General features: G+C 44.5%; 1 protein-coding gene across 6 annotated transcripts in view; it reads left to right on the plus strand.

The window, feature by feature from the left end:
- Positions 1–15,097, plus strand: part of TP53BP1 (tumor protein p53 binding protein 1) — a 361,011-nt gene that overhangs the window by 101,860 nt on the left and 244,054 nt on the right. For 5 of the 6 annotated variants that reach the window (XM_063925917.1, XM_063925915.1, XM_063925912.1 and 2 more), the window contains exon 9: positions 515–623. In XM_063925917.1, coding sequence (XP_063781987.1) covers positions 515–623 — 109 coding nt within the window. Of the gene's footprint in view, positions 1–514; positions 624–2,563; positions 2,691–15,097 lie in introns of those variants that run through there. The other variant, XM_063925918.1, reaches the window with a different exon arrangement.

Below are 15,097 nucleotides of genomic sequence, written 5' to 3' on the forward strand. Positions count from 1 at the left end.
GAGTTGATCGCAGCAGCAAATTTGTTAGCAGTTGGGCAAAACCATGTGCACTGCAGTGGGGGGGGGGATGGGGGGCAGATATAACGTGAGCAGAGAGAGTTAGATTTGGGTGGGGTGTGTTCAAACTGAAATCTAAATTGCAATGTAAAAATAAAGCAGCCAGTATTTACCCTGCATAGGAACAAAATAACCCTCCCAAATCTAACTTTCTCTGCACATGTTATATCTGCCCCCCCCTGCAGTGCACATGGTTTTGCCCAATTGCTAACAAATTTGCTGCTGCGATCAACTCTGAATTACCTCCTAAGTACGGTACTTTTGGAATCAAAAAAAGTTTAAAAATGAGGCCAAAATTTGTTCATGAAGATATGTTAAATATTAGTGTTGGATATTAGGCAGCTGTATATCCGTACTGTCAAACTTCTAGGTAATCATTTCTTGTTTTACCTGTACAGGAAGTTATGTTGTTGATTTCTCAACGTATTTTTATTTGTCTCCATTTATCGTTTCATAGAACCGCATAAGAGCCCTGTTACACAGAAGATTGTCTCAACCCCTGCCGATAGCCTGCGCCTTCTGCATTTCTCTGGTCAGGCCAGTCTCGCACCTCTGAATGTCTCAGAGTAAGTATTTGTTATAATTAGGGCATGTAGTATGTGGTTTAATTCCGGGGTTTTCGACCTATTGGTTGGACCCTAAAAAATGTATTACTGAGCCATTTAGGGTAGTTTCCCATCTCTGAAAACCTGTTTTCTGCCAATTAATGTGATGATTGCCAAGTTGTGACCTACTTCTCCACAAAGTATCAGTATCTTATCTACAATAAGATATTTATATCTTCCTCCGTCCATTAGGGGGCACAGGGAATACTGGCTATTGCCTGGTGATAAACGTCTAGGCACCAAACAGTTGCACCTTCTTTCCCAGCATGCTCATGCTCCCTCTCCAGCATACCCCGCCCACAGCCACCGGCCAGACAGTTTTAAGTTTGGTGCCGGCAGGATCGGGCACTATTTTGGGGGGGCTCCTCTTAACACTTGCCTGGCATGGTCGCATCAGATGCAACCACACCAGCAAGTGCTTTATTTGACCTGTTCGCACAGGATGCGACCAGTCAGATAAACCGTGTTAGCAGCGGCAGGGAAGGGAAACTTCCCTCCACTGCTGCTGTCACTGTCAGAGGGATCGGAAGGTCCCTCTGCCTCCCTGCACTCTCCCCCTGTGTCTGCCGTGCTGCCGATCACTGCTGATCGGTCAGCATGGCAGGACCCCCCCACCCAGTGGTTGCAGACAATAGCAGCCACTGGGAAACTGTAAACCAATCCTGTGGATAAATTGTTGTAAAATGTATCTCTTCTTCATTCCTCCATGGCAACCAGTATACTGGGATAGTATCCCATTCTCCTATGTTTAGACAGGAAGTTTTATAGTATATAGCCCAGCTCTTCCTCTTCTCCCTTGTCTGTTATCCTGTCTCCTAAGAAAGACTAGTGTAGGGAAGTTTGTTGTTTTTTGATCCACGGGACTTACCTCAGATTACGTATTCTTTGACACACTGTCACATCAGGGTTTCTAGACATTGTAAACGGCAAAGCACTCAGAAGTACACTGCTACCATCTAACGCAAAGTAACTGAATATAAGTGTACCTGACTAATCTATTCTCATAACATCCAGTTTATACTAAGGCTATTAGACTAGGCCAGCGGTTCCCAAACTGGGTGTCTCAGGACACTTGCAGAGGTGCTTTGGGTTGGTGGTCCATGACCAAATCAAATTATTTGTGGTCAATGTGATTGGCAAAACAAATGCTGGTGACTGCTAATCATTAAATCTGTGGACAAACAGAAGCAAATCCTGTCCACCACCACATAACTGAGTCTAAGGATGACAGGTAAGCACAATTACGAAGTTTAATCATTTATTCTAGGAGTGTTGTGAAAAAAGAATCGCATGTTCAAAGGTGCTGTGATTCCAGAAAATCTGGGAACCACTGGTCTAGGCAATAGGAATTACCTACATATGGATTGCATATCAAATTTATTATTAGCCATGCACTGTTTGGATCTCCTAGACCTCTGATATGACACCTCTTACTCTGTTTTCTCTGTTATAACACCTGCCCCCAGATGACTTCTCAGTACTATGTTTTGTTATTTGTTATTAGTTTTATGGGGCACTATTATAAAAATCAAAATCCATATTCATGCCACTGTGCTACCAGAACTAAATACAGTTTTGTCCTTCAAATTAGAGCTTGCTTTGGAGAGATAATGAAATATAAAATCTATATATATATGACTATGATGCATAGCAGAAAGAATATTGACTGCAGCCGAGATGCTCTGTATAACTCCATTTTGAGTTTTTCGTGCATCAGTTTGGCTATTTCATTTTAATTTTGCTATTTGGTGAATAAATGCTATTGGATGGGTAATGTCACCTGTCCCCATAGGGCAAGTTCATCTTACTGTACTCGCTCCTAAGGTCTATTTGTTTTTCTTCTTCCCTTGGAAAAGTTGCTGCCACAGAAATGGATGTTCAGACGTTGCTTAGGCACAAGAATTTAAGCAAAGGTTAAAGGCGCAAGTCTAGCCCCAAAATACCAGTGCATCAGGCAACATGCAGATGATGTCCAGTATTAGAGAAGGTGGCTATTCACTGGACCCATGTAAGACTGCAGCTAAACAGGTGATAGTGGAACACACATTTTACTTCAGTTAAAAATGTCTGCTAGATGCTGCAGTGGATACATTACCCACAGTAATAGATGGTGCAGGAGATGTCCAACTGCAACAGACTATTGTGCGACACTGTAGGACGCAGACAAACTTTCAAATATCGGCAAAATATACTATGTACAAGGGAGACTGCTTCTACCAGTATGCTGAACCCCAATCCCTACCTCTTGGAGCTTGTCATCTCTGTCAGTAGTTTGTATATGTGTACACACACACACCCCTCCCTGTAGAATAGTTGCTTTTCGTAAAATAATTAAACTATCCCCAATAACGTGATTGTAATCTGGATCCAGTATATAGATAGGCAGTCAAAAGGTCAACCCAACATGGTCAAAAGGTCTACAGCAGGCATTCCCAACCATGGTCCTCAAGGCACACCAACAGTGCAGGTTTTAGTGATATCCAGGCTGCAGCACAGATGGTTAAATCAAAATAACTGAGCTACTAATTAAGTCACCTGTGCTGAAGCCTGGATATTACTAAAACATGCACTGTTGGTGTGCCTTGAGGACCGTGGTTGGGAATGCCTGGTCTACAGGTTAAATGTAGACAGTGCTTATGGTCGACTGGTACAAAAGGTCAACATGACAATGGCGACACAAGTTGGGTTGTTTTTTTTTTTTTGGGGGGGGGGGGGGGGGGGGTTCTCATATTTTTCAACCTTTGCTTGATTTACCATCCATGTGGTCGACGACTGAGAATAGTAACCTGAAGCGAGGCACCTTGCCTGAAGCATGGTGAGCAAAGCGAGCCCATGAGGGTATATGTTTGCAATAATTGTTTCTACGGTCTACCTTTTCCATGTCTACCTTTTGACCCTGTCGACTGGATGCATGTCGACCATATGGTTTATCTAATTACTGTAGATTGTCTATACCACACCCATTGTAATCAATGTCTACAGAAATAATGAGCCTAACCAGTGTTTTCAACTGGTTTAAAGTAGTGATGAGCGGATTCGGTTTTACTCTGTTCTCAAAACGGCATCTTATTGGCTCACGGATGTCACGTGTTTTGGATAGCCAATAAGATGCCGTTTTGAGAACCGAGTAAAACCGAATCCGCTCATCACTAGTTTAAAGCTGTGAAACGATGGATCAGTATGAGTAAGGGGGAAAGTAGTGTAATCACTCGAAAATTTCTCATGTTTGGTGGAACAGTCTGCTACTGTGAATTGTCCAACAATTCTAACCTTTTTCCCCGGTGAGTGTAGTTTTTCTGTTTCTGTATTTTTTGTCTAATTTTAAAGAAACTATTTTGCATTTATATCCATTTATATGTCAATTGATCACTATGTTTATTCATCAAGCGTAGTGGCTTTTTTTTTCTTGTCTTATTTTAATAACTTTAATTCTTAGCATTTTTAAAGAATTGGTTTTGTCAGATCAACTTGTTATACAGTCCCTAAGATTAAATTAGATTGTGATTTGAAGTCCGGGAGTAGCTGAAGACATCCTAAGTACAGTATATCAGCTCTTGAATTAGAGGTAGGCTTGGTGTTTTATAGGAATTGTGAACTATACTTTTGGGTATTTTAGTGCTTTTGAGGCAGTCTAGATGGTAATGTTTAACTTTTCATACCCTCCGGTCATCCATGTTCAGGTGAGTCATGTCATGATGAAAAGGAACAAGGGCTATACTAAGGTAGAAAAAGCTTATAACGTAAAAAAAGGTTGGCACATCCAAGATTGAGGTCACTAATATTTTTAAGCATGCTTGGACTTGCTTTTATAAAGTAGTTAGGCATTCTAAAACTGATGTCCTTTTGTGGGGTGTGGTATGGCTGACCGATGGTCTCCTGACGGCCGGTCAGCATACCGACGCCGGGATCCCGGCAGCATACCGACGCCAGGATCCCGGCGGGGAGGGGCGAGTGCAGCAAGCCCCTTGCGGGCTTGCTGAACTCGCCACGCTGCAGATTCGGTGGCGACTTGCGGTCGCCACGGGTTCTGTACCCACTCTATGGGTGTCGTGGACACCCACGAGTGGAAATAGTCCCTGTTGGTCGGCATGCCGACCGTTGGGATAGTGAGGCGGCGGGATTTTGGAGGAGGTCATGTGACCGTCGGTCTGCTGACCGCCGGTCACATGAATACCACCCCTTTTGTGCGGTAATAGTTGCATGTACCATATAGTTTAATGTACCCCTTAATAAAAGCAAATGTAGGCATCCCATCCTCTATTTTCTGGCAGGTCCTTTGTTTGACAGATAATTAGAAGTTAGATTGCAATACTAATGCCACATTTAGATTTGTTTGTGGCTTCATCCTGTGCATGAAAATGATACAAATGAGTGATAAATTTCTCTGTGAGTGATACATTACACCAGCCAATCAGCTCCTAACTGCCATGTTACAGACTGTGGGAGCGGATTGGCTGGTGCAGTGTATCACTCACTCACAGTGAAATGTATCACTCATTGATAAATAAGGGCAAAATATCAAAACATAATCAGTGATGTTTATTTATGTGTACTTTGTTAATGTTGCCCTCTTCATTGAGTGAACTTGTTTTCAGCTTACAGGCCAGAGTTGGTGGAACCTGAAAACAAGAATTTGTGGCCTCTGTTTTATTAAACCTGTGTCCAGCTACTTTATAATAAATAGCCCAGGGGAATTTATCTGGTTTGTAGAGCTCATAACACTAGTAAAATAATGAAATAAATGACTCCATCTGTTGGGCTCATTAGCTTCTTCTGATTTAAATGTTAGTATTAATTTACATTGTTTTGTTAGGGCCTCAATTTATTATAGTGATTTCTGAATTCATATGAAAATTGATTTTAAATTCTATTTTTTTTCTTGCGATGTTTCCTGATGTTTCACTGATTTTTTAATTTTTTATTTTTACAGGCTATACAGATTGATTGCCTGTAAAAAATAATTCCCTTTCTCCTGAAAACACACAGGTTGAATGAAACCTGTGTGATTTCGGTACAAACAGAAAACGGGGCTGTTTCCGGGGATTTGGTTTCGCCTGCCTGAGGCAGTCGAAACAAAAGCCCTGATGACCGCAGACAACCTGCAGTGTCCCATGCCCACTGCAGCAGCAGGCTGGGCCTGCAGGCATGGCGCCGCGGCCCTGAACTTGAAGCGGCCACTCAGCGCAGTGAACCCCCGTGGGGAAGCCGGGGCATCTCCCCTGGCAGCGGTCACATGACGGGGGAGCGGCCACATGACGGGGGAGCCGGAGGAGCAGCACTGCACTGGGAGCTGTTAGTGGCCGGCATCAGGTAACCCCCTGATAAGCCACGTCTTGTGCTGGCATATCGGGGCTATTTAGATAGCCCCCGGCGGGACAATTAGCCCCGGTAATTTACCGGGGGCTAATTGGAAATCCTTCTAAGTCTCTTCTATTGAGTGCATATTGTGTTTTGTATTGGTTTATAATTCAGGTCCCAAGGTTTTTAAAATGGAGTTTTTGTGTCCTATGCCCAGAATTGTCCACCCATCATACCAGGTGGTAACAACTTCCCAAATAATAGTGAAACACGTAATTAAGCTATATGTAATATAAAAACTTGATGGATATGTTGCTGCAAAGAAGCGTTCATGGGAAAATGTGTTTATTCACCTGTACGCAACTCAAGATGCGACTGCCTATGTGTGTGCCCCCCATTTGCGACTATTATCAGTGAGAACTTGCACTTACCCTATACTAGTGCATGTCTTTGCTTCCGTGCAACTCTGCTCAGCCTACAGGTGATTTTTGCCTGTGTGAGAATACCCAGCTAAGCCTGTTATGCAGTGACTGTATATACGATCCAAATGTTATAGCTGTGCATCACCTGTAGTTGCTATGCTTTGTTCTGCAATCTGGAACCAGGCAAGGTGCACTCCACAAAGTGGGTACATTCTGCTCTGCAACAAATACACTGACCTTACATTGCATACGCCTTTCACAATTCACAGATCTAAATGGAAATTCATATGCTAGAACAACCGTTACTAATACATGTTACCTAAAGGTTCTAAAATAATGAATGGTAATTTGTATAATTTAGTTCTAAGGTGCCTAATGTATCCAATTTCATAATCTACTTGGCCTGATTATTCAATAAAATGCAGTCTATCAGCAGAGGATTGGCATTTTTCTCACTGCACCCCTAGGCCAAAAGTTTCCTAATTAGCAACAGTTATTAAATTAAGTAAATTGGGCTTCCCAGTCATCCTTGTGTTCAGTAATGTGGCGGTGGACAGGCCTGTGCCATCAGCATTGGTTTTGCCTATCACATTGATCATAAATAATTAGTTTTGGTACTGGCCCACCAACTCATGGCATCCCTGTAAGTGCCCTGCAGCAGGGTGTCACAGCACCCAGTTTGGGTACCACTGAAATACCCCCTGTTTCATTTATCTTAAGTGTTCCTGGACTACCTTGAAAATTACCCTTTGTTATATTCCTATATATCTATGCAAAGGCAAATCTCTGCATAGAGAACAAACTACATTTGGCATGTAATAAATGCCTGCTCCGATAAAATATACCATGAAGCTCTAGAAAATACTTTTCTCCTTCAGCCACTTGGGGGACACAAACACTACTTTGAGGTAATGCTCTACCAAGAGGAATCAAGGTGCTACAAAAAAATCTCCCACTTTAGCTGAAATTTTAGTTTTTGCTCACATTTTCATTTTCACATTTTGAGTGCTCTATTTTTTTAAAGTGCTAACGGTAAAATATAGGGTTAGGCGAAAAAACATCTCCAGATTTTAAAGGTTAACAAAAAAGGCCTTGGGAAATGCTGTTCAAGATTGCAGTACATACTCTAAAAGTCCAAAAGCGCAATGCAGATTCTTTTCAATTGGTTTTGAGTATGATATCGTCCATATGGCGGCCTCCATTCGTGATTGTAGTCAATTTCGGAAGTTTCGCATCACTCGGCGGGTCACTTCCCTCGTTATCACTACAATTTCCTGACAAAGCTCACTTTATATTTTCTGGCTGTGTTAACAAGCAGAATTTTCATTACTGGGTCGAAAAACCATCCTCATCAGCTTCATGATAGGGCCATATAGCCCTTACATATAGCCATATAGCCCATGATAGGGCTTCATACAAGGCCAGCGGGGCCATCTGACAGCTGAGGTCTACAAACGTCGACCAGGAACCATATATGAACTGAAGGCTGCTATACATCAAAAAATGACGATATCGTATTCAAAACCAATTGAAAATAAACTGTATTCCATTATTGGAGCTCATTGGCTGGTGCATTTATCACTGGTTTATCACTTCCTTTTGCCTTCTCCAGGTTAATACATCTGCCCCTATGTGAGTTATAAGATTACCTTGCTGATATTATATCCCCCAAGCGTATAACTAAGGAAAAATCCTGAGGGAACTGTATGGCCTGCCTGCTAATAACGTGTCTGCTATATTGTCTCGCTTTCTGGAGAGAATTAATATTTAGTTGTGTTTTACAAATTACCTATTCCCCTATACCCTCTGAGGAGAGAATGGCAGGAAAAGCAGTAAGCTGATATGATTGTTTATTTTAGAGCTAGACAATGTGGCCACTGCTGCCTCGTAGAAGGCAGTGTATAATTATAGTAAGGGCCTATGCTATTATTGAAATCACAGGTGCTGTCTTGCATGAGGTTTAATAACCGTTCATATCTCTGTGCAGAAAGAGTTTTACCTAATGTACAGTAGGTGGAAATCTTCCAGTAACACAGGGTAAGACCTGGAAACCTGATAACATAACGTAATATAATGATGTCATGTGACCAGAGTGCCCCCACTTCAGTACTGTAGATGCCACAAATTCCTTTTATTATGTTACTTGAAATAATCCTACTTAATGCAGATAAACTCTCTTCTTAATTCGAACAGATTGCAGTGTTTAGTAAAAATTACTTCCCAGTTACTAACATGGCATAAACGTTCTTGTCTTTTTATCTTCTTTGCTAATAAATGCATTGCTATTTATCAATCTGTGGGTGCTGTGATGATGCTTATTTGTATATTTTATGCAACATCAGCATATAGTAATGTTAGGGTTGATTCCTTTATTTAGGCATTCTCATGTCTACATTTTATTTTTTTATTATTATTATTATTATTATTATTATTAATAATAATAATAATAAAAATAGATATCTTTTATGTGATGCCACAAAGGTTCTACAGTGTTGTACATAGAGGAATGCATGCAACAAAATCCAAAACTTTGTAAGAAAAAACAGTGTGTTCCCTAATGCACACTGAGTGAGAAATAATACTACATAATAATCAGATAATACGGAGATCATAGTTGCGTATATCTGCAGATATAGGGTTAAGCCCCCAGGCCGTTTGGCAAGGCCTCTCCGTCACTGGGGGTCCCTAATACTAGGTATGGGTCCGGGGCGCAGGACCCCATCACGTCGGCACAGGTCGGCTACCCCAGGTCAACACACAGGTGAAAGTTAATAAGAAGCACATAAGTGCTATGTAAGTGAAGTGTGATTAAAATAATACAAAAATATATACAAAGTGATAGGGAAAATCATAAGTGTTAATAAAGTGTTAGGGTGTGCCGACCTGAAGCCGCCCAGCCATACCGACATAGGGGCCACCTCACCCCACACCCACCCCACAAATAATTACATATATGTCTGGGTCTGAATGCCCAGTGTAAGTCCACATGATAATGGCTCCTACAGAATCTGAGAGCCAGCTTAACTGGAGACACCCCTAACATCTCCAATGGCACGCAGGAGTCAGCAGTCCCTCCTAATGCTGACCCATTCATGCCTCTCTAAAATATATGTGCATAAAATCCAAAACTTTGTTAGTTATGAATTAGGTTACAAATTAACAGATTTAATACCACTTTTAACCCAGGTTATTGCCAGTCTACCTGGGTCGCTGCTTGGTGGAAAAGGGTCCTTGAAAAATAACCCGGGTTCAGTGACCCGGGTAACGATGTCGGGAAAACTGCATGACATAGGTCACTCTAAAAGTATGATGTCACCTCAGAGTGTCAGTAGAACAGAAACACTGCACTCGGGTGCAGTGTAAAAGGGATTTACCCACCAATATGCTGGAACCAGGCTGCAGTGTGAACGGGGTCTGACACGGCTTGGACCAGTGTTCGAAAACCTGGGTCGGACCTGGAGTTTTGGTGGAAAAAGGGTTTAACGTTATTACATGGCACAAACCCGCCATATAATTACATGTAGGAGACAGAGGATCCTGCTCGTGAGAGATTACCCCACGGATTTAAAACTGTCTGAGTAAAGTAGTTCAATGGAAAACTATGTACTGATCTCTTTTTGGAATGTTTCTTTTTTATTTGACTTGAGATGGCCACTGACCTTTATTCAAGAAAGTCTGTGTTAAATGGATGCATGAGCTTAGTAGCAGGTTCTCCCATTCTGAACTAACATCTGCTGCTATGCATGATTGCATTGCAAGGGGCATATTTGCTAAAGGTCGACTTTCATCGATTTCAACTCTCCATCCGTATGAGCAGGTGTCATCTGTATTATCAACACTCACCCCTATCCCATGCTGAGTGCAAGAGATCTGTCAGCAGTAGGCATCCCTATGGCATACGCTCTTCTTTGGTGCAACCATAATCCACACTCCCACGGCAGGGTTCTTTTCCATGTGTTCGCCTGGTTGACACCTATTTCATGGACAGAGAGAATCTGTTCCGTCCGATCGCACAGAGATAAACCAAGTTGTATATGTTCGCTATTGCGCTTCCATATCCCACCAAAACTTGTTAGATGCAGCCACATTCGGACCTGCTTGTTGGCTCAGTATCATGCCTCTCTTTTTAACTTTTTATTTATCTTGTCTTTTTAAAAAACAACTGGTATTTGCGGAGCTGTTACGAATTATTTTCATACTGTAGGTGGACAATTGTAGGTGTAAACCATAAAATATGTAAGTGAGCACTAGACTCCAAAGTCACCTGTAAGTCTTAATACGGATTTATCACTGAGTGAATAAAGGATTTCTTTCTAGAGTTGCCCTTGGAGCTTAGCTTGTATTTCTGCAATCAGTTATTTATTTCTGAAGTGTACAATGCATGTTCAGGAGCCGCAGTGCATTATCATGCCTCTAAAGACTGAATTGGGAAGATTAAAAAGTGGGGGACTGGACTGCACACCCCATTTTTAAACATAGTAAGAGTTGCTTCCATGCTTGGCCTTCTGGTACCGTATTAGCAGACAGAAAAATACCGGTGCACACTAATTTTGATAAACTCTTACAATTTACATGTCTAGAATAAGTGTAGTTCTCATCACAAATTTGTCCAAATATGCGGACCCATCCACCACGTCCAGGTGAACTTCATTAGTTGGGTCCCTAACATCCCTAATACTAACACATTCTATACATTTACCCAGGTCTTACCTTTAAATAGAGCCCATTCTAATATGTAGTCAGCAATGTAGGAACATTATTAGTATTAGAGATGTTAGGGACCCATCTAATGAAGTTCATCTGAATGTGGTGTATTTTTAGTGCTTAGTGTGCATCAGCATTTTTCTTTCTCCTGCAAGATTCAAAAAGTGTCTGATAATATAAATTTAACAAGTACTGTATGTGTCAATTGAATGTCTTTTCCTATAGATCTGTCAATCAATGGCGATTTTAAATAAGTCAACCTTTTTTTTCTTTTTCGTCCACTAGGGGGGCACAGGAGAAGCTTAATGCTGCGTATAGGCTGGCTGGGAGCAGGCTTGCACCAAAAGGGTTACTTAAAAGTACCCAGCAGTCCTTGCCTCCCTTGTCCCCTATACCCCGCCTCCGTCCCCGGGCCCGCCAGTTGTTGTTTTTTTGGTGCCAAGGCAGGGGAACGGCACCTCTCACTAGGAGCTGTTTCTAAACAGCTAGGTTACTTTTTTTTTTATTAACATAGCGCTGCAGCAAAGAGAGCGGGCTGCCGGCACACTTAGCTTCCAGCATGCTCTCTCCAACACCCAGAGTCCGCGGGCGGCAGCACAGTAACTGGGCCGGGGTCTTCTGCCGCGGGCCAGCCAGGCAGCACTCAGCCTCCTCCCGCAGCCGTGTCCGTACCTGGAGGGTAGGTTGAACGGCTTCCTGTGTGCAGGGAGCCGCGACGGGCGGTGATCCCCTCCCACTGAACGAAGACAGCGGGAGGGCAGATGAGTGGGGGCCCAGGTGCACTGCGCGATATTCCACTAGACCACCAGGGTAATAGCCGCAGGGCAGGTGGGCAAGATCCCTGGGGTCCATCATCTGAGGGTGCCCAACCTGCAGCCCCTCCCCCACCCCTGGGGCTCTCTGGTAGCCTTGCTCAGGGTCTGCCCCAGGGCTGTTCCTCCTCCATCCTCTCTGTCCCTCCCAGAAAACTCTGAGCAGCCATTTTAGCTCACATGCTGGCTGGGAGTTGCTGAGAGAGGAAGGTCTGGCCATATTCTCCCCTGTAACCCCGCTCCAGTGGCCTGGTTCAGCCTATTTCTCCTGCCTGCTGGATTACTAGAGGACAGTTGAGTATCTTGCCCATTTTCTTGTTTTATTTCAAGCATTGTGTGGCTAAGTGTTTGTGGGTGTGCTACTGCAGTACATGTGGTTGGCTTCACGTCCCTTATACAGAACCTAGGTCTGCAGGGGGTGCCCCAGTGACCGGCCTAGCTTGCTTACTGAGTAATTTACGTGGTGTTGAGTGTTCACTCATTGTCACCCCTGATTAGTACACACGTGTGTCTCTGTTTCATTGTAAGAATGTCATCCAGAGGCAAAAAGCTTATTACACCTGTGCCTCCCACTTGTCATGTGTGCTGCAATATTCTCTCTTCACAGGATTCTGTGGACCTATGCACTGCATGTGTGGGAGCTCCGCCATGAGCTGATCTGGCACCTGCACCTGTCATACAGGAACCGGCTTGGCCGACCACCCTCACACAGGTTATGGCACAACTGGTGGATCGTTTGGCTACGCCACAAGTATCCACCGGATCCAGCACCGCCTGGTGCCTCTGCAACAGGTCAGTCCTATCCAATTCCTCCTCCCCCGGTAGAACCACCTTGGGTTCACACATTTGCTCAGTCTGTTCAGGGCCTTTCTCAGTTCTCAACCTCCATGCAACAACTTATGGACAGGGACAGACGTCCCAGGCAGGCTCATGCCTCTAGCAACACAGCTACCCCTCTCTCAGACAGGGATTCATAGTTTGAGTCCCTTCATTCAGATCAGGAGAGCGGGTCAGGGGGTTCTGATCTGGACACCTCTTCGGGTCTAGAGGACTCCCTTTCGTGGCAGAGGTGGAAGCCCTGGTCAAGCAAGTACGTCTGGTCCTGGATATTGAGCACGAGGATCCGGCTACCACGTCCAAGACACCGGTTTTCAAAAAAACGAAAGATTCCACCCAGTTTCCCTCCTCGGCACAATTGGAGGATATGTTAGAGGGAGCTTAGGCCAAACCAGATAAACTGTTTCAGCTCTGCAAATGATATCAGTCATTCTACCCGTTTCCATCTAAACACAGGTCCAAGTGGGAGAACCCCCCACCAGTGGACGCACATGTGGCACGCCTGGTACGTTCCTCGGTTCTGCCAATTCCAGATACCTCTTCTCTTATGTCTAAGGTTCCGGCTTCAACGGTGGCGGCCAGACGCTCATTATGGTTCCATACTTGGAGAGCGGATGCCTCCTTCAAGAAACTCTGGAAACATTACCTTTCGCAGGAGATACCTTGTTCGGCAAGGAATGAAATGACATTGTAACCTCACTGGCGACCACTAAAACCACCTTCCTTCCGTCAACAGCGGTCCCTAAACCTAAACCTTCCTCTCGCTCCTTTTGTTTTCAAGGAAGGGCCAAGCCTTCTCCCGTTGCCAGGCCCCGGCGAAAGGTTCCAAATATTGCACAAAACAACCTTGGGCTACCAGACGCCCAACCACCAAACCCACCGACAAGCCTGCGGCGTGACGGGTCGGGCCTCCCCCTGGGGGGGGATCCCAGGGTGGGGGGCCGACTGCTGTCCTTTGCCCCGCAATGGTTGGACATCATGACGGACGCCTGAGTCAGGGAACTCGTCACTAACGATATGCCCTGATGTTTTGGCGCCGCCCTCCAAGAAGATTCTTCACGACGGGGCATCCTGGGGATCCTGGAGCGGCAGCAACCTTACAACAATCAGTCGGCTGCCTTCTCGCCGCCAAAGTCATCGTTCCAGTACTAATGGAACAATGGGGACGAGGTTTGTACACTTCGCTCTTCTTGGTTCAGAAGCCGGACGCTTCGTATCGACCCATACTCAACCTCAAGAAGTTGAATGTTTACCTGCGGGTCCCCAAATTCTGCATGGAATCTCTCAGAACTATCATCTCCGCTCTGGAACCTTGGGATTATATGGCATCCCTGGATATCCAGGATGCATATTTATATATTTTAATTCGACCATGCCACCAACGGTATCTCCGGTTTGCAATCAAGGACAGTCATTACCAGTTTCGAGCCTTTCCTTTTGGCCTATCCACGGCTCCACAAGTCTTCACAAAAGTTACAGCGGTGATTGCTGCCCATCTCAGGCGCACCGGAATACGGATCCTACTCTACTTAAACGACCTCCTGCTTCTGGGACAGTCCCAGGAGATGCTCTCGGAACACGTTCACTCAGCAGTGAAGATTTTACAATCTCACGGCTGGCAAATAAACTGGAAAAAAATCATCTTGATGCCCTCGCAGATAATCCTTCACTTACGGGCGATGTTAAATTCCAAAGACCAGCGAATGTTCCTGCCTCCGGATAAGATCCAGGTCATGCAGATCCATCTGCGCACAGTATCTGTTCACGCATGTATGAGAGTTCTGAGCTCAATAGTGGCGGCGTTTGACATGGTGGAGTAGGCCCAGTTCTACTCTCACCCTTTGCAATTGGAGGTCCTTCGCAAATGGGACGGTTCTCCTCTCCACATTTGATCACAGACCGTTGTCCTCACTCTGGAGGTTCAACTATCATTAAGATGGTGGCTCCTACGAGCCAATCTCGACAAGGGCCGACCCTTTTGGATTCAAGACTGGACCATGATCACCACCAATGCCAGTCTTCGAGGGTGGGGAGGGGACTCGGAGACTCGCATGTTCCAAGGTCACTGGACTACTCGAGAAAGCAAGCTCCCCATCAATGTCTTGGAATTAAGAGCAATTCTAAACAAGTTACATTGAGCTCGATCCCTCCTCCGCGGCCGGCCTGTCAAAGTCCAGTTGGACAACGCGACGGCGGTGGTATACATCAACCACCAGGGCGGCATTTGAAGGCGAGGGGCCATGCAAGAGGTAACCAAGATTTTCCGGTGGGTCGAGCAAAATCTTCTGGTACTGTCAGCGGTTTTCATTCCAGGGGTACTGGGAAGCGGACTTCCTAAGTCAACAGGACGTTCACTCAGGAG

This window comes from Pseudophryne corroboree, chromosome 6 (genome assembly GCF_028390025.1).
Source record: "Pseudophryne corroboree isolate aPseCor3 chromosome 6, aPseCor3.hap2, whole genome shotgun sequence".
Classification (NCBI taxonomy): Eukaryota; Metazoa; Chordata; class Amphibia; order Anura; family Myobatrachidae; genus Pseudophryne; species Pseudophryne corroboree.